This window comes from Canis lupus, chromosome 10 (assembly GCF_003254725.2).
Source record: "Canis lupus dingo isolate Sandy chromosome 10, ASM325472v2, whole genome shotgun sequence".
Lineage (NCBI taxonomy): Eukaryota > Metazoa > Chordata > Mammalia > Carnivora > Canidae > Canis > Canis lupus.
The window spans coordinates 68,343,283-68,367,029 of record NC_064252.1 but is presented as its reverse complement, the minus strand read 5'-3'; the positions used below and the strand labels follow the sequence as shown (position 1 = coordinate 68,367,029).

The 23,747-nt window shown below is 47.1% G+C and overlaps 1 protein-coding gene and 2 long non-coding RNA genes across 4 annotated transcripts in view; 2 read left to right on the top strand and 1 right to left on the bottom strand.

Moving 5' to 3' along the window:
- PLEK (pleckstrin) overlaps positions 1–20,429 on the bottom strand; it is a 25,105-nt gene extending 4,676 nt beyond the window's left edge. The window contains exons 1-6 of the mRNA XM_025470086.3: positions 20,271–20,429; positions 10,915–11,070; positions 10,493–10,674; positions 8,780–8,871; positions 5,511–5,695; positions 3,830–3,934 (exon numbers count right to left, since the gene is read on the bottom strand). Coding sequence (XP_025325871.1) covers positions 3,830–3,934; positions 5,511–5,695; positions 8,780–8,871; positions 10,493–10,674; positions 10,915–11,070; positions 20,271–20,312 — 762 coding nt within the window. The 5' untranslated portion in view covers positions 20,313–20,429. The remainder of the gene's footprint in view (positions 1–3,829; positions 3,935–5,510; positions 5,696–8,779; positions 8,872–10,492; positions 10,675–10,914; positions 11,071–20,270) is intronic.
- LOC125756012 (uncharacterized) lies at positions 601–1,402 on the top strand. The gene is made up of 2 exons (XR_007413832.1): positions 601–1,090; positions 1,233–1,402. It is a non-coding gene; the product is annotated as an uncharacterized LOC125756012 (long non-coding RNA).
- LOC112673964 (uncharacterized) lies at positions 4,394–23,747 on the top strand. 2 transcript variants are annotated; one of them, XR_007413834.1, is made up of 5 exons: positions 4,394–4,671; positions 5,591–5,869; positions 6,547–6,678; positions 22,747–22,877; positions 23,540–23,740. It is a non-coding gene; the product is annotated as an uncharacterized LOC112673964 (long non-coding RNA). The 2 variants fall into 2 exon arrangements; XR_003145160.3 differs by having other exon boundaries at positions 22,747–23,747.

The window sequence follows — 23,747 nt, the reverse complement described above, 5'->3', positions numbered from 1 at the left end:
GCCAGCGGGCCAGGGGAAAGCTAAGCCAGGGGAAAGCGGAGAAGGTAAACAGAAGGTCATCGGGAAGCGATCGCGAGCATCCACGTAGAATCACTAGGGACTAGCATCGGGCGGCGGCAGCGGAAATGGGAAGAAATCCACACCGGGACAGACGTGATGAAGGCGAGGAGGCCCTGGGCCTCCGAAACAGGACGACGGCGTTCAGACCGTGAGTTCGGTCAGTGGGGTTCGTGTCTGGTTTACCTTTGTTCCCCCGGCGCCCAGCCCTGGGCCTGGCACGGGGACTCTCACCCCAGAAGCTGCTTCATGTTTGTGCGTAATTGCCTTGAATTACCCAGTTTCTCAAGATTTTTAAAATGTCACGGAAAACCTGATTTCCCATGGAAAGTTCAAATGACTTAAATATCTCCAGGAGCTATATAATAGGTGTATATATATGTATTAGACTAGAAGATGTATAGTTTCCATCTTGCCAATATGCCGCGTTTTATTCGTTCATTCTCAAGCCCCACGTGTTGGCAGGCACGTATACAAATCTTCCAATACTTTCCACGTGCTCATATAGGGAAAAGTGAAGCATTTGTGGTTTTAGCAAACAATGCGTCCTTCATAACACCAGGTCAGAGGAGTTTAAAGGGAGCTGCCACGAATGGGCCTCGGTTATTTGGCCAAGCACTCGGTCAAGGAGCTCCCCTCCAAAGAGGCTTTTACTTGCTTGAAGGATGGAGCCAGGAAGCTACAGAGTCCTATGGGAGGACACAGGCTATTTCTCTGCATACATCATATCCAAAAATACTTCTGCAAAGCATCGACTTCTAAAATCCCTTTACTGAATTCTTGCCCTTTGCCTTGGCTAATGTTGCCCGTGAGACGAGATTACTAAAGTTTCTGCCTGACGCCATTTCCTCCTGTGGACCTGTGGACACACACTTCAGGGTCTCTCATGCCACCACTGGGGGAATGACAAGTTCTTATGAATCGTGGAAGAGGGAGGTAACAGGAGGATGTGAAATCAGCCAACCCTGGCCAACTGCCGATCGCCGTCAAGCCCTCCCTGACATCGACGATGGGACGCATGGAGAAGTTTAATGTTAGTAAGTGGGGATCGGGTCGTCTTTCATTTAATGAGTATTTCTGGGAGGGGTTAAGGCATGTGTGAATGAATGCCTGGGGTTTCGGAGAATTGTTGTGGATCTTCCAGCTACTTATATTTAATTTAATTTGCTCTACAGGGACACCCGGGTGGCTCCGTGGTTGAGCGTCTGCCTTCAGGACCCTCCCGGGGTCCTGGGATCGAGTCCCACATCGGGCTCCCTGCAGCGAGCCTGCTTCTCCCTCTGCCTGGGTCTCTGCCTCCCTTTCTGTGTCTCTCATGAATAAATACATAAAATATCTTTCAAAATTTTCTCTACAAAGGTTCATTATCTATTACAGACCAAGGATGCTGAACTACGCAACAGATAGGAGAAAAACACATAATGCATTGTCCTTCCTCATCAGAAAACCTACATATGGTCGACAAATGAGATATTTTATTCATTCTTTCATAAAAGAATGAATTAGATTAAAGGGATTACGTTGAACATAAATTACTATCATTCATCCTCAAACTTGCTACATCCCCCGAGTAGAATTATTTCCTGTGGGACGGGGGAAGTAGGAAGAATGGGGGGAGGAGTGACCTCCAGTTGGACACAGCCACTTCCCACCTGTGAGGTGTGGGACTCAGGTGTCCTTTTTCATCATGAGCCTCCTACACACGTTAACCCTGGCCAACTCCCAGGAGCAGACACAGAGCAGTTTCGCTTCATGATACTCGAAGAATTTTTTTTAATCCCCTCAGGTGAGTCTGATAGGAACCAGGTTATAAACTCCCGAGCTAAGAGGATGGAAACGTTAAAGGAGGCAGGCCGTCAACCAAAATAGAAGAGGTTTCTGTTCCCTGTCCCTCCCCACTCCCCGAAATTAGGGGAAATGATATTGTAAAAGAGCAAAATTTCCGAATGCACATAGATTTCTGTTTTCTGTTAAAAGGTGGCTAAGAGGGATGACTCTTTAAATAAAGAAAAAGGCCAGCTTTTAAGAAAAAGGCCAGCTCTGTGGTTCTCAGCCTTGGCCCCACACATCAGAATCATTTGCAGAGCTCTGAAATCCGGAGACTCCGACCTAATTGGCCTGGGGTGAATTTTTAACAGATCCCTGGAGGATTCAAATGTGTGCCAAGTGGGCTAGCTGCGGCTAAATTGTAGTTATCAAAGGTCAGGTAGAGGAAGGCGAAGAAGAGCCCAGAAGCAAGCCTACTTCCCGTCCCCACTGTCTTCCACACACACTCAGATAACCATGTCTCGACCACCCGGGGTATGGCCTGGGGTGCTTCGCCCAGACCTGACATCCGTCCAGCCCAGACTTCGTCTACCCGCGTTCAGCCTTCACGGTCAGTCTCCTCAGGGCTCCCTCGACTCTAGACTAAGCCTCGTCCCATCAACCAACCCAAGGAAGTCGCAGTTGACAGCAAGATAGAGTTACAGGCGGAATCGGGAAAATAGGGAAATCACAGAATTCCTTCCCAAGCTCCTCTTGTCTTAACATCCACCTTCTGGGGCAGCCCGGGTGGCGCAGCGGTTTAGCACTGCCTTCGGCCCAGGGCGTGACCCTGGGGTCCCGGGATCGAGTCCCACGTCGGGCTCCCGGCACGGAGCCTGCCTCTCCCTCTGCCTGGGTCTCTGCCTCTCCCTCTATCTCTATCTCTCATGAATAAATAAATAAGAATCTTTAAAAAATAAAAAGTCCACCTTGTGGCACCTATAATCAAAGAGCCGGGAACACGGCAACGTTGGGCAGGCCCGGAGGTTGCTGGCGACGGGCGAACTCGGCGCACAGGCCCTGGCCAGAGCCTTCCGTATCGGAGGCGGCCCGGTCCTCCCTTTCCCTCTAACCTGGTGGGCGGTCACCGGGGCACCGACGTCGTTAGGGTCCCCTGCACGTTCTTTGGCAAGCCCTCGCTCTAGTTCTCTCAGGGCCCTGAACTCTCAAAACCTGCTGTGAAGGGGAGTCTTCCAACGGGCGCCCCGCTTCCCTTGAGGAACTCCAAGTCCGTGTCTACACCTCATGCCGACCCCATCCCGGGTTCCTGTTTTTAAGAGTGAGCCCAAGCCCGCGGCTTCTCCCCTGCGGCCCGCGAGCCGCCCGCAGACGGCTCTCCCCAGCACAGCCCCAGGGCCCGCCTTTCTCTGGCACCAGGTGCGGGATCAGCTTTCACCGTGGCCAGCCCCGACTTCTCCTCAGCCCCCGCCCTCGCATCCCCCTGCCCCGGCCCCCCGGCCTTGGCAGCTGCCGCCCCCCGGGCTCGCCCAGCCGGCCGCGGCCTCCCCCGACGGCAGCCGAGCCCGCAGACCCGCGGCGTCCCTGCTCCCGGGACAGTGGGGCTCCGGAGCTGGCCCGCCCGGCTCCCGCCGTCCCCCCACAATCCAGATCATGATCCCCCGCTGCCGGGGGCACGCTGGCTTCTCCTTGTTTCCGGGCCACTCTGCCCCACGACGGGTAGGCGAGGACAAGCACTTGGCCCATCGGTTCCTTCTCCGGTGGTGAGAAGGGCACCACTTTCTGGAAACCTCTCTTTGCCCCGCGAAGTGGCTACCGAAGAGCTGCCCCGTTGGGAGGCGCGCCTGGGCCCGGCCTGCTCCCCGCCTCCCGCCTAGGCCGCGCTGGCTCCCGCTCCGCCCGCTCCGTCTAGGGGCCGGGGACTTGGCCGAACAAAACCAAAGCCGTTGGGAACGGAGGAGTTAGGAGGCCTGGTGAGGGCGAGAAGACGGGGCGGGGAAGCACGCACCTGCTTCAGCAGACAGCCCTGCTTGATGATGACCCCTCGGAACTCTTCCTTCAGAATCACGTCGTCATCGCTGGAATTCTCCTCACAGAAGAACCCGCTGTCCGGCTGTTGGGACACCAAGCGCTCAGTGTGGTCACCAGCCTCGGCAGGTGGCTACTTGCCAGGTCTCCTCTCTGCCTGCCCCCTCCAGCGACTGCAGTAGGCTCCTTTGCTCCTTCCTACCCCAACCTAAACTTTAAAGGTTGTCCTTGGCGGGACACCCGGGCGCTCAGCGGTTGAGCATCTGCCTTCGGAGCAGGTCATGACCCTGGGGTCCCAGGCTCGAGTCCCACGTCGGGCTCCCCGCATGGGGCCTGCTTCTCCCTCTGCCTCTGCCTCTCTCTCTCTCTCTCTCTCTCTCTCTCTCTCTCTCGAGTACATAAATAAAATCTTTAAAAAATAAAAAAATAAAAAAAAATAAAGGTTGTTCTTGGCCTGCTCATTTCCCCTCCCCCGTGTCTTGTCTCTGGCTGCTTGTCCTCGCTTCTAGATGCTTCCTCATCTCCACCCAAGTGTGACCTTGGCAATACCTAGCCTTTCCTTTTCTCGGGCTCCCCAAGCTATGTTCCAAGTCCAGCTCGGCACAGTTCTTCCTTGTTCAAAGCCTTCCTCCTCTGGGCGCCTCATGGCCAAGTCCTTAGAAGCGGAGTTGGCTAATTTACAAGACACTGCGTGACACAATCTCCATTATGATCTTTACTGTTTAGCCCCTTCGACTTTGAGGAGACCAAGAGCATGACGTGTCCATCCAGCCTCCTGTTCTGAGGTCAAGAGGGAACTGGGACCTGCTCAGCTATACGCAGGTAATGAATCATGCAGAGGAAGAAGCGTTGCTCGGGTGGGTATTTTTAGAATCCCACATTTAAATGGCTATAAACAACCAGATCAAAGGTCTGGAAAAAAAAACAAAACAAAACAAAAACTGGCAGTGGAACTTGCCCCAAGTGAAATGAAACTCGCTTGGGGATATTCACTTCATTTTTGTAAGAAAGTGGTTCTCTTAAGTAGTTTCCTAACTTTTGCGCTCTGACCCCGAGTTGAAACAAAACTGCCAAAATCCCCCTAGAAATCCGCAGTGGCTGGCTTTCTTATATGGCCCAAGATTAGGTCCGTATTGTGCAACGTATCCTTTCCCAATCCGTGGTACGCATATACGGAAGATAAGACGAATGGGGGCGGGGGGGGGGGAAGATGATTGGGCGAGGGGACGTGGAGAAACACATTTTGTGTCAAGAGTCGTCAAAATACAACTGGCACATCATGAATTTACAAATCTCCCTCTAGAAAGGAAGCTCCCTCAGGGCCACAATTTTTGCCCAATTATTCTTTTTTTCACTGCTGTTGTCTCCTTTGTCTAGGAGCGTGCCTGGAATGTACTAGGGCCTAATAGGGTTGTTTTTCTTTAAATGAATTATTGCTTGGAATAAGAATAAAGTTTTAAACGTTCACTTAAAAACAATGTGCAACGAGACAACATTTTTCTTCAAAGTGACTCACTGGATACAGCAGGCATTGCAGAGGAGGCCAAGTCGGGGCTGGGTCCTTTCTTTTGCACATGTGGGTGTGAATTCAAATCAACCCACAATGTGCGCGGGGCAGCCCCCAAGACAGGAAGAGTAAGCGGGTAGCATTTCTCACTTACAAAGTAGTAGAATGCATCAGGGTTGTCCAGGAAAGGGTGTTCAGCCATCCCATCCGCTGCATTCTTGGACAATTCCCCAGCGGGCTGCAGGTACCCTTCACCGAGCAGCGAGGACGCAATCATGAGGCCTTCCTGGCGATTCCGAACAGACTTATTGGACACCAGCCAGTCGATGACACAGTTTCCTGGATGGGACCAGCAGAAGGAAGGTTAATGTGCTACCGAAGTACCAGAGAACAAGCCACCGACAGTTACCCCTCAAGAGTTCCAGAGTATCCACGTGTCTGACTTGTCTCGTCTTCCCCGTGATTCCAAGAAGGAAAAGTGAAATCAGTGGGATAGACTCTTGGAAACAAAAGGTATCTTGTAAAGAGCTTTTACGAGCATCTACATGCTCCTTAAGGAGCAACACATGCATCAAAGAAACAGGTTTTACTGACTCACTCATTGACTCTGTTAATGAGCAGACACTAAAAAAATAAAAAATAAATAAATGATTTAAAAAATAATAAAAAATAAATAAATGAGCAGACACTTATTGAGCATCCACTAGGTGCTAAGTGCTGAGATGGCTACTGGGGATGCTCCCTCGGGGAATCTAAAAGGAAGAGATGGGCTGTACTTAAGGATTGGGACAAGCGTTCTGCTGCAGATCGGTGTGGTGCCCTAGAGCTACAGGGTCAAATCTGCAGGAAGGTGGGGTGAAAGGGGTGATAGGGTGGGGGGCGCTGGTGGGCACTGGTGGGAAAAGATTCAGGGAGGAAGTAGCACAGCGCTCAAGCTTAAAATATGAGTATATGTTTGCCAGGTACACGCAACGAGAGCTGAGGGGAACCTGCACAGGCCGAGGGAGCAGCGCATGGGAACCGAGGCACACAGGCGTGAAGCAGCCCCTTTGGGGGGTGGAGGTCAGAGCTTGTAAGAAGAAGGCTAAACGACAGAGAGAGAGAGGGAGAGAGAGAGGAAGGCACGAGGTGAGTCGGGGAGCTTTGACGGCATGAAGACTCATTGCAAATCTTGATCACATCATTTGCAGGCCTAGCAGTGACCCTGAGAAGTCATCTAATCCAACGGCTGCCTCAAGAGAGGATTGCCAAGAGGAGACAAGGAAACTACCCAGAAGAGGGAACTGACCCGTCAGTTGTGTTCTCAGCAGGCTACAATAAAGGTTTGTATTAAAAATGGCATGTTCTGTACGAAGGGAGCCACCCAGCGAGCCAACCTAACAGGCAACAAGTTCCGCGTCATCAAAGCAAGAGTGGTAGGATATTGCTAACTTTTGAAACAGGAGTTGGTTCGTGAGCCTTCTGGGAATTTCGTATATGAAAGGCTTTCTACCCACTTTTCTCGTAGAAGGATAAACTCATTAACACTGCATTTCTGCTCCTAGGCCTCAGAGTGAGCCTCTAGAAGAGTCGGGGCGGTAATGACAGACCTCATTGGAGAATGAGAAAATTAGGGCCCAGTGAGTTTAAGTGACGTTAGGCCTGAGCTACACAGAGATGGCCTGTCGCCCAAGTGTTCTAGCCCTAGAGCCCAGGTGTGCTCGGTCAGGTGTGCTGAAGCTTGGAAAGACCAGTTCAGGCTCCCCGTCATCCGACGCTCAAGGTCCTCTGTCACTTGTCAGCGGTACAAGAGTCCCTGTCTCTGCCTTAGTCTCGTTTCCCCACCGAGACCACGAGGCTCCCACATGACACCTTGACCCCACCTGGATTCTAGGACCCACCCTGAGCCTCAGTGGACAGGACTTGAGAAGTTCCAGCCCTGTACTCTGGGAGTCAGTAACACGCTGCACAGGGAATGAGTATGGCCTAGACCTGGTGCCCGCATCTATTTTGGAACCTCCTCCTTGTCCCCTTCCTTTGCGAGAGGATCTGCCTTAGTGACGTCACTCCTGCTGGAGTCAGGGCCCTGCTTTCCCTTATCACTCCCACAGCTTGGAATCTCCGTCCTAAATGTCAGCCCTGACTGTCTGATGCTATTAGGCCACAACCTTACTCTCCGAGGCTGATTCCCATTGGATACTGCCCTCCCACTGCACATCACACTCTACCTTTCTGACTTTGACCTGGACCATTTTCATGAACCATCTATTGACTGCTTAACCCCTCAGATTCTACATCTGTTGTGTCTTCTTAGAGTTTTCCTCTCTTGATCTCTTCTGTTACTGTAAGGCATGCCCAGCGTCTAACAGTCTAGCTGCAAAGTGCATGTCCCATTTGGCCCCCTGATGGACTATGAGCCTCACCAAGCTGGTCATTTTCTTTTCCCAAATGCATGTTCTGGATATCTCTGCCCCATACCTTTGTCCTCACCATACTTAATGAAATGCCACCAACTCTTTGGGTAAAAGTTAGGCACCGATTTATATTCATCCTGAGTTCTTTCTCAGGTTCTTTCTTTTCTGAACTCAGAATTGTCCATGCAGACATATGACCTCTTAATATTAACCACCCTGAGAGCTCGCACCATATAGTATCTAGTGTGTACCAGGCGCCATCCCAAACGCATTGCAGCAAGCCTATGAAGTAGATGCCCTAGGATTATCCCCTTTTTATGGACTACAAAAGTGAAGCACAGGGAGGCTAAGTCATTGATCTAAGGCTTTACAGCAAGTAAGTGGCAGAGCCAGGATTTGAACTAAGGCAATCTGGCTCCAAAGAACATGTTTTGAACCTCTGTGCCATCTACCTAAACTCAAGACACTACTTGCCTGACCCTGCACAGCCTCAAGCATCTCTCACATTTTCACTTAAATCTTTCATTGTATACCTTGATTCCTGTTTATCATCTTTTTTTTCTTATTCTCATCAGTTTTTATTTTTTATATAATAAATTTATTTTTTATTGGTGTTCAATTAGCCAACATACAGAATAACACCCAGTGCTCATCCCGTCAAGTGCCCCCCTCAGTGCCCGTCACCCATTCACCCCCACCTCCCGCCCTCCTCCCCTTCCACCACCCCTAGTTCGTTTCAACGCTGTGTCTATTTCAACATCATGCCATTTATTTAGGGAGTGGAGGTCGGGGAGAGACCCTTTGATTGATTAGCTAGAACTTCTGAACCTTTAGCTTGACCAACAGAGTTCTTTTCCACCTTTCTTTCTGTTTCCATCCTGGCGAAGTTCAATTTCTTATGTTCACCAATCTGTGTTCTATGACCCCATTTGCCCACCACGCTTCACGCCCCCTCCCACATGTGAGGCTGAGCGAGAACTCTATATTGCCTTCCCCAGGTGCCCCATTTCAGACTTGCAAGGCCTTTTACCTGTGAAGCAGTGATTAAATATCTTCTTGTCCTTCTCTAGATTGAGTTCTTTTATTCCTTTCTCGATATCTTTCATGGACAGATACAAGGCACTGTGCAGAGATGGAAACAGACAGGTGAGTGGGGAACCTTCCAGAATGGCGAATCCTCTCTGGGAGTCACCACCTTGGAGAGACTGGCCATGACCACAAGCTTCCCCCATTCTCAGGTGGCCCCTGAGCCTAGTATCTCCATTGGAACAGAAGCAAAGGGTCGGGTTCATATTTGGGTGACTCTGTGGCTTATATAGCATTGAGCAAAATATACCAGGAAAGTACTTAATATCTTACATTCTTTAAGCTCTTTGGTAATTGAACTCCTAGTACCTGAGTAGAGAGTTGCCCCTGCGAGGTGCTAAGATGAGAGGTTCTCAGGGCCAATTGTCCATACACATTCTAGATCTTTAATTGCCCTCAGTCCTCATGTGTCAGTTCCTTAAGAGTCCTTCAAGAGACCATCTGTTGTTGATAATTGCCTCCAAGGAAAGGAATGTTCTGACTAAGCTTATCTTTTACTCTAAAAATTATGAGGGATGGCAAGTTCTCATTTTTTTTACTTGAAATAATAAACAAAAGATGGCCTTGCCAGAGAAATTGCAGACAGCAAAATAGAAGGCTACTTTCATGTATCCTGTGGCTGCACAGAACACAAGGATTATTCCCATTTAGCACTGACAGCTGCAGCCACATACACGGTCACTGGACAGCCGCACCCAGCAACCCTAGCTGCACCGGGCACTGCCTCTTGGGTCATCACCAAAAAGTTTTCTTGGTGAGGGAAGGTGCTTATTCTCACCAAGCTCAAAGCACAGACTTTATTAAATCCCTGTGACGTGCTAAGACCTGTGTTGGGCTTGCAGAAGGGGTTTCTTCTCTCCTCTCCCAGAAATTCTCCCCATTTTGTAAACAGAATCCTCGTTGGATGTGTTAAGCAACCAACATGGAATTCTTCCTACCAGGGCTCCTGCTTCAGGGTATGTTCAACATAAAAGCAAAACTAACAAGAAGCGAAGAGATTCTAAGGGCAAGAGGCTCGTGTGGTAGCAGATGTGGAGCATGCAGGAAGGAAAAAAACCCTGACCCCAACCACTGGTCGATGCCAAATTTACCCGTGAGCCTCTGAAAACCTTCAGGCAGCAACTATCACCTGCTAATCCAAACCAGCAAACATAAGAGACCATGAAACCAAGTTAGGGCACCAATAGCTTCTGCCCAGAAGGGATATTCACCCTGACTGGCTCTTGTTGGCTGTATAAGTGCATGACCCTGAACTTGAAACAATACCTGCTTGGACACATAGCCCCCACCTATCTAGAGATCCTGAACCTTACTTTCAAGGCTACATTATTATGGCTACTTCATAAATGCACTTATGCGTTCTCTCTCTTTCTCTGTCTCTCTCTCTCTGCCAAGATTACCCAAAACGAGGGAATTTATACTCTATTAGCCTCTTCTCCTCATCTGCTAGAGCTTGGAGAGGCTATGATCACTCTCCTTCAGACTCATGGAAACACCTCAGTATACCAAGCGCCAGTATCAACTTGGAAGAGTGGATACAGCCTTCCAAGGTGACCGAAGCAAGCCTTGTAGCAGGATCTGTTGTGAGCTTTCCATAATGGGGAGCCAGGGGCGGGGGGATGAGGAAGGGGGGAGTAAAGCAAACACAGAAAATCACCCTAAGTCAACGGTTTCTGGCAGTCGAATGGACCTCCTGGTGGATTTCCTTGCGAACTTTTGACCTCCTTCAATGCATTTAATGGCCTTCTTGGTGTCCCGAACCCAGGAATCTCTCTCCTCCAGGAAGGCTGCTTGGAAGAAGTGGTCCTGCTGTTTGGTCGTAGTGATCTTAAACACAAACTAAAAATCAAAGCACATCCCATTAGAAATGATTCCTTTCGAAGAGCTGAGGTCCCTTATGAAGCAACCCCATTCTGGAAGTGAAGTGCTTGGCCAACAGAAACCCAAATGCCCAGGGTGGAAAGTGAGTGGTGGTGAGAGGGACAGACCCAGGGAGCACCATTCCCATTGCAGGCTATGCGCAGGCTTAAAGGTCAGTGCATGGCAAGGTGTCCACTGTGGCTAATGATGTTGACTCACCATCCTTTTGCCAAAGTCTTGACAAGGGCTAGTCAGTGTGCTTCCTTTCAGGGGAATCATTCCTTTGGGGCTGTTGTCACTTTTCTTCTTGTAGAACTCAATTCCATCTTCTAACAGTACAACCCACATGGGTTTCCAGGTGTTGAACACACTTCCCTGTAACGACAACAAAAAGAGCTACGCAATGATGTTTTCCAAAACTGTTCAATAATGGGGCATAACTTGGCAAATAGCCTCGCTTTGGCCAGAGTGGACGCAAATGATGCACATTCGTATGACCAGGCTGGTAAGAAAGCAGCTTCAGGGAAGAAGGGGACTGCCATTCAGATGGAAATTAAAAAAAAAAAAAAAAAAAAAAAGCTTTTTAAGAGAAAATGTATTTACATGCACAAGCTGGCCTTCAGCTTCCCAGGGGCCATTACCAAGGGATTATGGTATGGCTCTCTATTCTCCTTGTGTGCTTCAGTCTGGCTTTCTGTGGCTCATTTTCTGCTCCCAACCCTGCCCCTGTGTCCATTCCACTTAGGGATGGCAAATAGATTCTATCTCGAGCGTCAATTGAGACTGAATAGTAGCTGATGGAAGCCATCAGCTTGGAAGCCATAAGTGGTGACACGCTAGCTGCAGTTACTTCCATCCTTTGGTCTGATCAGATTTTCTCTGGATGTGAACATCAAGAAGAAACTCAAAGAGCCACCTTGCGTATGAGCATGAATAAGTTATATGAAAATCACTTGCAAAATGCTCTAGGAGGACAGAGTGAGACTATCCATGTCAATGTGGCCTTAGGAAAATCCTTATTTAAAATGTTTTCAGTTGGGGTTAATGCCAACCGCACTCGTAGCAATAAATTAGCCATTCTGACTACATCAAGAAAGTCTCTTTCTTATCTATATTATGGGAGAACTTTGGAAAAGGAAGTGGTTCTTTGCTTCTCATCTTTTTTTTTTTTCGCTTCTCATCTTTGAACCCGTGGTGTCGCCTTGTCATGACTACCACAAAGTAGAATTATCATCCAGTTTCCAGCAGATCCTGCTGCTTATCTTAAAATACAAAGAGTATTTGTAAAAAAAAGATCCAGTTGCCCAAAAGGAAGACTATTTATGTAACAAAGATAAATACTGGTGGGACTATCGTTTTGCTTGTCCAAGTGTTTCCTTAGTTTTAGTCTAATTTAAAAATAATCTTAAATTAGAGCACAGTATCTCTTTTCTGCACAGGCAGGATAGCTCTCCATACTAACACTGGATTATTTCTCTTTTTAAAAAATAGGCAATGTCAAGACACATGAAATAATGTCAGTCAAATGCCTTTCTGTCTTACATCTATCTGAAAGAAATTCATATTCAGAATATAAAGAGCCCCTGCAAATTAGTAAAAATAAAATACAATCTGTTTTTTTTTTAAACGGGAAAAAACTGAAAGAGATACTGTATTAAAGAGAATATCCGAAAAGCCTTTGAAAAGGTGTTCAAAATCACTTTTCACCGGGGGAATGTAGATTAAAACCAAATGAGATACCTGTACACGCCCACAAGAGTATCTAAAATTAAAAAGATTAAGAAGAGCAAGATTTGGCAAGGATGGTAACCGGAACTCCTATACATGGCTGGCAGGAGTGCAAAATTGTCCATCCAATTTGGAAAGCTGTGGAGAATGCCCTAATTCTTAGAAGATACATGTTGAAGTATTCAGGTGTGAGGTGGCATGATGCCTGCAACCTTTCCTCAAGGATGTCAGTGTAAAAATGTGTGTGTGTGTGTGTGAGTTTATACAGAGGTAGGGAGAGAGAAAGCAAATGCATCCTTTTGTTAACAGTTGATAAATCTAGGTAATCTACTATTTTTCCTACTTCTCTGTGGGTTGAAAATTTTCATAATAATTGAAAAAAAATTGATAAATAAATGAACAACGCATGACACTATTATACATTAAAATTCAGGATATATAAAAAAATAAAATAAAATAAAATTCAGGATATACTTTTAGGGAAATATGGGAGGTCTATTTAATTTTTAAAAAAAAAAAAACTGAAAATATTCAAAGATACATTCACAGAGGTAGGAGTAAGAAGTTGGGCTAGATGACTGCAAATGCCTTTCAAGTTCAAAATCCTATATCCTACCTCAGGCCTACCAAAGGTTAATAACGGCTGTAGTCCTTCAGGGCTTTTGACCTTGGAACTGGGGTACACTGGGAGAGGTCAGCCAACACTGCATTCCTTCTGTGGACAATTAAAATACAGCTACTCTGGAGCCAACTGTTCGACATGAGTTCATTTGAGTTTCCTAATTCAAGTGCAGCCTAAGGGACCCTGTCAACTCACTCAGAGGAGAATGTGTCCCCTGGGATTCGGGCTCATTACGCACACCCAGGAGGCCGAAGTTCTATAAAACAAAAGAAATCTGACCATTTATAAAGTGGAAACTTTCTTCCAGGCTTGGCTGTGGTTAATTAGGTTGGGGTGATGCACTTGGTATGTGCTCTCTCCTCGTGGCTATTACCGCAGCTTCTCACTGGAGTTAGCTGTCAGCACCTCTCTCAGCCACCCCTTTATTCACCCCTTCTGTCCCCAAGCCTCTTGATGCTCATCAAATAGCACACGTGCAAGTGTGATCAAGGAGCATCCGAGGATATGCTATATGTTGGCAAATTGAACTCCAATTAAAAAAAAAAAAAAGGAGCATCCAAGCCAGAAAGGCATTTAGGATCACCTGCCGACACTCTCATCCTACAGGTGAGAATGTTGAGGCCCATTTAAGTGACTGGGCCTAGACCACCTGCCCAGTTGATGTGGACTGCGACTAGAATCCAGGCTCCTGGTTCTCGATTTTATGCTCTTTCCATTTTCCCTCAGATGCCATCATCATTTCTGTTCTTACATAACTAAGTAATTCTGGATTCTAAATCAAAATTTTTAGACCACTTAGCTAGCCATATATACAAGCTCAAATATATATATACATATATATGTGAATATATCATAAATGTATAATATATAATGTACATTACATAATCATAAACATAGGGACTTATTTATAATTGAGTAAGAGCAATCATATAAATAATCATAAGATATATCTAAATCATATTATATCATTTTATAGAAACATAATAGATATGTTTTATGATTTCATACATATAGAGAGCATTTTTGTGTTTTTTCCCATTATAGGCCAAAATCTAAACAATTTCAAGTCACGACAGGCAGGTGTTAGATGCTGAGTCAGATTTAGTATCTCGGGTCAAACAACTGCTCATCATCACGGAACTGCTATAGTTTAGTGCACAAGAGTCTGAGAACGCCTGACACCAAAGGGAGAAATCTTAAAGGACAAGATATTTGGCCATATAAAAAATTACACCTCTACACATTAAAAAAAAAAATCCTGCAACAACTGGAAAACACGTATAAACATGTGGATTTTATAACCTATTCTCATATAACTAAAGGTTAATATTTTCAATATTTTTTTGAACTCTTTAAAATCAATAAGAAATAAACAAACACTCCTAACTTCTTAAATGGGCAAATGACATACACAGGCAATTCTCAGAAGAAAAGCCTGGATTGAATAAACATAAAAAATGCACTGCTTCAACAGCGCTCGAAGAAATGCAAATTAAAATGAAATAAGATCCGATCTTTTTATTTAATGCGATTTTTAGAAAGATATATAAAAATGTACTAGTGATGAGTTTGGGGAAATAGCGTTTGAAAAAAAGGAGCTCTGTGAGTCAGCAGTTTGATGTGGGCTGTCAAAAAAACTCAATCATTGTAGGACTATATAAATAGAGGCATAGAATCCGAAGTGATGAAAGTGATATTGTAACTTTAGATGGAGGACTTCCAGTAGGTGACCATGGATCTGGATCTGAATAGCCCAGGATCAAATCCCAGCTCTGCTACAGTCTAGCAATGTGACCTTGAACAAGTTTTTAAACCTCATTTTCCACATCTGGCTAATGGGAATAATGCTACGACCTATTTCTTAGCGTTATTGGGAGGTGACGTGAACTACTCCATGGAACTTGCTTAGGGCAACAGCTAAAAGAACACAGTAAGCATCCAATGAATACTCCCTATTCCCTGTAATTCTGTGCCTCTAAGTGCACCTGGAAAATGACCTCATGTTCAGGAAACCTCAAAGCTGCAGATAAGCAGGGCCAAGCAGAGCAGATGAGGACTGTCTTCAAAGGTGTGAAACATTAATATAGACTGCTTGGAAGCTCAACAGGTGGAGGTCTCTGAAAAAAATAAAAAGTTTGCTGCATAACTTAAGGGAGAAATTTAAATTAGTGAGTTCCCCGTCGCAAGAGGTATTCCAGCGTGCTTGTTAGTGAATTAGTTAAATAAGTGTAAGCCACAGTTCAACAAAATTCTTAAATACTCAGTATTCCTTTCAATCCCCAGATTCTTTGTTTTTTTTTTTAAGATTTTATTTATTTATTCATGAGAGACAGGGAGAAAGAGGCAGAGACACAGAGAGAGGGAGAAGCAGGCTCCCTGCACGGAGCCCGATGCAGGGCTCGATCCCAGGACCCCGGGGTCACGGCCTGAGCTGAAGGCGGATGCTCCACCGCGGGGCTGCCCCGGTGCCCGAGGCAGGCTCTGCTTACACTGTTCCCACCCTGAGGTGGGGGGGACCTTGATGGACAGCTCCAGGTCAGAGTGACCACTGCACCGACTGAGGCACGCCTGCTTGTGTAGCTTCACTGAAAGAAGCCACGACTCCCTGCTACGGGGCAGGGGAATTTGAATGTGGTGTCGAGCCCCTCCCAGACGCCTCCCACGGAGTGCAGACACCCCCTTTCACTTCCTTCCCCTTTCCCTGACTTCTCCTTTCGTACATTGATGTTGACGCTTAGCTGGAATTGAAAGGAAATTACATTACGGGGAAAACTCGGTAACTGACTTCGGTGGAACTGTGAGGAGGCCTCACCTAACCTCCCCGACTCGGGGGACGTGTCAGTTTCAGTAGATGGTGCATTGAATTAAGCCCTTATTGCTGCTACATCATAGATTGTATCACCCAGTTTTCCGAACCGATCCATGAAATCGCTCGCGTGACATCCCGGATAAATGGTCATTTTGGCACCTACGTAAGTTCTTCGAAGGCAAGGACACTAATCTATTCAGTAGGATATTTTCTGCATGAGTAAACAAGTTGGACAATTTCTCAATAAAAACAGAGGAGGTGAGCAATAGAGAAATGGCACCAACCAAATGCTCAACAGAGTGATTTCCGGAGTCACCAGGGCTTTACATTCGAATTTCAACTTCGCCTCCTCCAGGCCGTGTGGCCTTAGTCAAGTCATTTAATTTTTCGAAACATTTGTCTCCTCCCCTGTAAATGAAAGTAATACGGCACCTACTTGCCATTGCTGCGAAGGTTAACTGAGATACTGTACTTGATGGGCTTAGCACAGTGGCTAACTGGCAGGAGGGGCTCAAAGAACAGTGACCATGTAGACAGATACGATCCCACGGTGTGTAGACAGCGGGGTGAAGTCATTCGGACCCAGGCTTGTCCCGGGCACCATCCACCATGGCAACAGCACTCCGGAGAAGAAAATCACTGCCAAACGAGCCCCGGGTACCACTAGCACCAGGTAGGCCTGGCCCTCCACGACCCCAAGGCCACTGCTGAGTTACAGAGCAGCTCCACCACTTAACAGCCGGGTGCTGTTGGGCCAAGCCTTTTGCCTCCCTTGTACCTCAGTTTCCTCTTCTGAAAAGTAAGGATAATAGTTGGGCCCACTCTGGGTTGAGTTGCTATGAACATTAAATGCTCTGGTGCGAGCAATGCTCCCATCTCTCTTTGCTGCAGGGTAAGGACCAGCTGGTAGCTGTTATGAGGATGATGAATCGACAAATGCAAATTGCTGGGGACCCCTGATGGTGGTGTGTCCGGAAGGAAAGGTAGCTGGACAAAGGGTTCCTAGGCTGGGCCTCCTGGCTCTCGGGATGCCCTGCGCCCGAGGCTCTCTTCCTCCCTCCGCAGCCTTCTGCGGCCCTTTGCTTTCCTGCCCCAGCACCTCCCACCCTTCTCCTTCCCGCCGCCCCGACTCCTGCGCCTTGGCCCAGCCTCGCACAGCACCCCAATCCCGAAGCTGCTCTCGGGATCCGCCCTGCTGAACGCAGCGCCTGCTGCTTGGTTGTCGATCTGCCAACATCACTTTGCTCCCTTGACCTCTAGGAATAGGTTGGTTTGGGACATGAGTCGGTAGAGTCCAGCTTATTCATTGCATGGAAACTGCTCCTCTGTCCTTTTTTTTTTTTTTTTTTAAGCTACGAACGATTACAAATACATCCAGATCAGCAGGGTGCTCTCAAGGACGTCCAAAAGATGTCTAGGTTTATTGGTTGGAATTAATCCCCAAGCCGAGAGAAAGGGAGGTTGAGGTCACTAAACCCAATCTGGCCCACGGTACAATTTGTCCAGGCCTCACTTGAGTTCTGGTAAATTCATCTAATCTCCCTTTCGCTGGCTTGGGTAGGCCTGCAAATGGAAATAAGGATACCATCACAGAGGGTGATTAGGATTGAACGAGGTCATGTTCGCACAGTGGCTAAGCCGCTGCTGTCTGGTCAGCTCTAGGTGCTCTTTTTTTTCCCCCTTAAAGTCAAAAGTGACAAGATCCTGAGGCAAGGAGGTCTAGGTCTTACTAAGAGTGACAAAATTGCAAGGGGATAAAATCATGTATTTTTCCTCCTTCTCGAACTCTCATTTTATTTAAAGACCTAAGGCAGGGGGCAAAGGAGGAAACTGGAATTGTAAAATGTGAGCGGTCACCCTGCACAGAAGAAAAAAAAAAGGAACATCTCATAGTCAGTCCATTGACTGTCGATCCCAAGATTTCTGACTTAACGACATCCTTGCACCAGCTTTTCTAATATTGTATTTTGCCACTCAAAACATCTTATCTCCAATAAAGTTATTTCACAAACCAAGACATAGGGAAAGGGATGTCCCTTATTACTACCCAGGTACCTTAAGCTGAATAAGAGAAAAAAATAAATGAAGGGAGATTCATATACTATTGCTTGTCATGCTCTAACATCAAAAACCACAGGGAAGGCATCCAACCGCCTTGCCAGAGCAATATTTCTATGGTCTTTTCTTCACTATTACCTTGGCAACCAACCCAGAACCAGTGCATGTCCCTCTTAGCAACTAGAAAAGGACCTTCATCTACTGAAGCGCATATCAAGACGAATATAAATAATCATGGTCACATACGTAGCACCTACTATGCACTAGGTTCCTGACATCTATAGTTTTTAATCTGTATGTATGAGGTAACCGAAGGAAACTGAACGTCCAAAAACATTCCTGGGAAATTCTGGCTCCAGGTGCAGTCCTATAGCCAAGGAAGGGAATACTTCTGAGACAAGCATGCCTTCAAAATGATAATTAGAGAATCTTAGCACAGTACAACAAAGACTGTTCTAAAAGGCCCCAGAGAAAAAAAGCAAAAACTACGGAAGATGTAAATTATAGATAGGAAAATGAGGCAGATGGAATGTGTGAAAATGTCAATATGAAATTCCACTAATGCTTTTACCTGGGTACATTTTCTAAATTGGCTTTAATAGGCCATAATCTGAGAGAAGTACTCTCGCTGATCAAAAACTATTAATGTAAATAAATCTGTAAGCCTGGCAAACCGAACTCTTTCACCCCCACCTTCTAGTGGGGCGGCCTCACTTAGTAGAGATTTAGTCTTCTATATTTTTTTGTAATTTATGGAGGTTTTTTTTGTTTTTTGTTTTTTGTTTTTAATTTATGGAGTTTAAAATGTGAACATACAAACTTAAATAGCAGCAATTTTCACCGCAATATGTTTCCATTCACTTGCTCTTCTCCAAATAGTAGGTCAAGCAACCAGGGAAGAAACACAACTTTGATTATTACTCAACAGTCACAGGGAATGGTCGGCGCCTACTGCAAAAAAAACAAAAAAACAAAAAAACCATGCACACCTCTGCGCGTGTATATGTGTGTCTTTTCCAAAGGAGTTTTCACAATAGCTAGAGATGCCATGTGAGCTAAAGAGCACACCATCCCGGGCTCCTCTCTTCTCCGGCACCACTTACGATTCTCACTTCCACAGATACATTACAAACCTTAACCCACGTTACACTGACTTCAAGAAAATCGTGGTGGAGGGCGCAGAGTTCAGCCCCATGAGTCAAAACCCGAGCCGGAAAGTGGGTTTGTCAACTGTCACAGCCACGTGACCTGGGGGCAGTCACCCAGCTTCCTGGTCTGTTTCCTCTTCTGGAAATGGGAGAATGAGGTCAGGTGATGTCATGTCCCTTCCAGCGTCAGGTCAAAATAGAATCAGGCTTAACCCCCTCACAAGTAGAGCATTTGGGGCTAAAATGTTAAACCCATAAATGACCTAAAACAGGCACATTAGGTGCTTGCTCCGTTGAAGAGTCGAGCGTCTGAAAGACTATAGTGAGTTCGGTCTACTTCTGATGCGCTGGGCCCACTGGGGTCATTGTGAGAACACTTGTTCACGGAGGTGTTGCCCACAGGATGCCAACCAGCCCCGCGTGTGAATTCACACAACGACATGACATGTCCCCGGCGTTAGGAGAAAAACCAGCGGTGCTAAGAAAATTCAAGTTTTTCATGCCATAGCCAGTGAGACGAAAGCATTTTTGAGTGATCTTGGGTCCCTGTCCCCTGAACTGTAGAAGTACTTCCTCCTACCTTAGCAGTACAGCAGATAAATGGACCCAGAATGCTGAATGAAGAGATTTGAGCCCAACTTAAGACAAAGGCAAGGTTTTTATGCACCCATTCTTAGGAGACGGCCCAAGAGATCAGCTACGATTGCTGTGTCTTTATACCAGCTTCTCTTTAATCCCCTTCTCTTTCCTCTCCTCCATAAATAAATAAATAAATAAATAAATAAATAAATAAATATGGGAATTTAAGTAACAAAGAAATAATCTCTCTGAGTAATGTCTAGAGCAGAAGAGTGCGAGTCTTCAAGCACAATGTACACATGCAGCTCCTGACAGGAGTTTCCTAAATCACGGTGTAGATTTTGCTGAGGCCCCCACCTAGAAGTCTAGAATTCTCATCCCTGCAAGATGAAGCTGCGCTCGTGCCTGAGCTGGATTGTCCACCTGTCGGAACCAGGATGCTGTGGATCCGTGGATCCGGTGCTGGCCCCCCTCCCTTGCTGCACCTGCCGCGCTGCTCTCCACGCCAGCCCAGTGAGTTCAGTAGAGAACATTCCTAAGGTGAGTGAGTAGAGAGCCCCAGGCTGCGTGCGCCCCACTGCTCCCCAACCCCATCTTCAGCGAGACCCTGGTGGGGGGCTCTTCTGCTTACCCTCTTCACCAGGTAGCCCTCCCTGATCCGTTTTGGCTCCATGGCAGGTGGACCACCAGACCGCGAGTCCGCTCTCCCCGAGCCCCGTGAGCAGCTCAGCCTCCTCTGAGAGCTGAGACAGTTGTGGGCAGCTTTTCTAGAGCGAGTTCCCTTTCACAACTTCCCATCTGCTGGCCCGATCGCATGATCACATCCTCTTCCTCTCCCTGGGGTGGAAGACCAGAATAAGGAACCGCAGGCAGAAACTACCCATTCTTTGCTAACTTGGGAGACTTATTGGGAGTGCAGTTGGGTTGGATAGTCACCCCAGGTAAATCTTTACTGCTGTAAACAAAGCCATTCACCTAAAGAGGAAACAAAAAAAGACAGTGAAAGAAGAGGAAAATGAGCAAGAAAATCCCATTTCATTTAGTTCTTACAAGAAACCCATGGGGAAGTGATGTTACTGTCTTTCTCTTAGCTATAAGGAAACTCGGGCTCAGAGAAGAAAGCAATCGTCTCAAGGTCACCAGTTGGCTAAGAGGTGGATCCGGGGGGGACCTCACCCAGTCTGCTGCCCCACATCTGACCTGAGAACTGGGCGGCACACAGAACGGTCGCCCACAGTGGACCTGTCAAAGGGAGTCCACGGGCAAACATCTTTGAGAAGTTTTATCCCTATAGTCCCAGCTTTGTGACTCCCCTTCGGATGAACAAACTAAAGCTCCTCCCAAAGTACTAGAGCAAAGACTCCTCCTGGGATGGTGTTCGAGCTTGTGTTTCCCAAACATACTCGGCCGCAGAATTCCTCTTCGAACAATTTCTGTTACCATCCGTGTTATGGGTTGAATTGTGTTCCCCTCAAAAGAAGTCCTAACCCCCAGCACCGTAGAATGTGACCTTATTTGGAAATGGATGTAATTAGTTAAGGTGCAGCAATACAGGAGTTGACGGACCCTTGACCACTATGACTAGTGTTTTCTTAGAAGAAGAGTGAGAAGTGAGACATACAGAGAGAAGACGGCCGTGGGATGGCAGGGGATGTGATACGTCGCCGAGCCAGGTTGTGCCAAGGACTGCTGACGGACACCAGACGCTGGAAGGTGCAAGCAAGGATCCTCCCCCTAGAGTAGTCACGGAGAGAGTGGTCCTACCAACACCTTGATGTTAGACCCCTGGCCTTCAGAACTGTGAGGCAATAAATTTCTGTTCTTTTAAGCCCTGTTTGTGGTACGTTTTTAGAGCAGCCCCAGGAAATTGCTACAAATCTGAAAAACTGGCATTCTACAGGAGAAACACTGAGAAGGTTCCCTGGGCCGTGTGACAATGGGCAGGTTCTTTCACCACTCCATGCCTCGGTTTTCTCATCTGCAAAATGGGGACAGTGACACCGATTCAACCGAGTCATTCTGAAGATTCTGAAGATGAAATAAGATAACACGTGTGAGTGTTTTTTTAAAAGTGTCCGGAACAAAGTAGGTGTCCGTAGACGTCATAGTCTCCATTTTCAGGGATCATCCATTACCTTAGGGCAGATCTTTCTCAACGTTAAGTTTAACAGAGGTCATGGAAGCAATCACAGAGCTAGATTATTTTACTAGTCACCATTCTTCATCCCACCAGCCACCATTCTTGGGCTGCAGTCAACAGAAACCAACTCTAGCTGATTGACTGGAGGGATATAGAGTGGCTCACAGACTTGGGGGAAAAGAAAATGAAAACTAGAGTCTTTGGAAAAACAGAAACCAGGGCAACTGTGGGGTTCCAGGAAATCAGAACTAATGAATGGTCTCTTTGAGACACCAAGCTCAAAGGCTTCCAGTGGATTTGAGGCTCTACAGGTTCCCAGAGAAGGAGCCATTGACGGGCCTTGCTTGGCTTAGCGCTTACCTGTTGGCCACCCGCAGGGGAGGCCTCGAACTGACAGCCCATCAGGACAGTGCCCCAGGGGCAGGGGCTCATCCCCGAGGGAAAATCAAGGATGAGCTATTAACCTAAGTGTGAAAGGCCGTAGGCAGGCAATACAGACTGATGTCCCCACAAGGCATCTGAGGAACCAGGAAAGTTGGGAGCAGGATGATGGGCTCTTGGGGTTTTCTAAGACCTTCCTGACTTGCTCTCCTTCCTCCTTCCAGCTCCGTGACTACCCTGCAGTCATTGCCCTTCTGTTCTCACTTGTCACCAACACAGATTGTGTAGAATTCTAGATGGCTTGCCATCGGTTTGTCATTGTGCCAAGATTATTCAAAAACTGGGGAGAAGGGGTAGTAAGAGTGGAAGAGTCCACATTTGATGGCCCTTGGGCGAAACAGAAACTCATAAAGGGGTGGTCTGCAATGTCTGCATTCAAACAAGTACTGTTGCTCCGGGTACGTCCCCGTGGGCAATGGAAACGGTGCGTGGATTTACCAAGTCTGAGCTCACAGCTGAATCCATCTCCTTTTGTTCCATGCAAGGGATTTCTAGTTTATCATGTTTTCTCCTGTTTTCCCAATAGGACAAGAGGCCTCAAAGACTCCTTACACCAGGAAATGTCGTGTTATCTGGCCGCCCACAACGTAGAAGCATCCTCCGCATTCTGCATAATTCATCTCAAGAAATACGTGTTTAATGGTTACCCTGTGGCAGGTGCTGGATGAGGTCATAATGTCTTGCCCCCCAGAGCACCCCAATGTGCTGCTCCGCTGAACGTACCACGGACAGGATGAGCACTGGATGTTATACTCTCTGTTTGCAAATTGAATTTAAATCTAAAAAGAGAGAGAGAGAGAGAGAGAGAGAGAGAGAGATTAACTAGAAGCTTAAAAAAAAAAAAAAAAAAAGAATGTTCCACAAATGGATCGGATGCTGCTGCTTGGGCTTCTGCCCCCTGGGGTCATCGCGCCTGGTTAGCAACACCTCGTGGCCAGGAGAGGAACTGTCTGAATCAGCGGCGTGTTTAGGGCTTCCCTTCTCTCTCTCCCTCTTTTTTTTTAAATAAATTTATTTTTTATTGGTGTTCAATTTGCCAACATATAGAATAATACCCAGTGTTCATCCCATCAAGTGCCCCCCTCAGTGCCCGTCACCCAGTCACCCCCACCCCTCGCCCACCTCCCTCTCTACCCTTCTCTTACCCATCTGAGCAATTGCTCCTCGGCGCTGTGGGGCCCCATCCCCAGATCAAATAATTACAGCCTCTTCCAATATCTTGTTCATGTATGTGTGTCGAGGCTTTACTTTTTAAAAATCCCATCCTGTCCTTTTAATTCCCGGGTGTGACTCACACGTTGGAAACATTCCTACAGTAGGTTGTATCTGCGTAAGGAAAATTTAAGACTTTGGAAGAAGCAGAAAAGACGACCTGCGGGTCTCCAGGGGAAAGCTACGCGGGCGTCACTCTCCGCACACGGCTCCGGGCCACCTGACGCCGAGCAAGTCGGGCTTTTCCTTGTACTTGAATTATCTCACGACTCTGTAAATTGTGGATCGTTGATAGCAATGCAAATTATTCTTGTC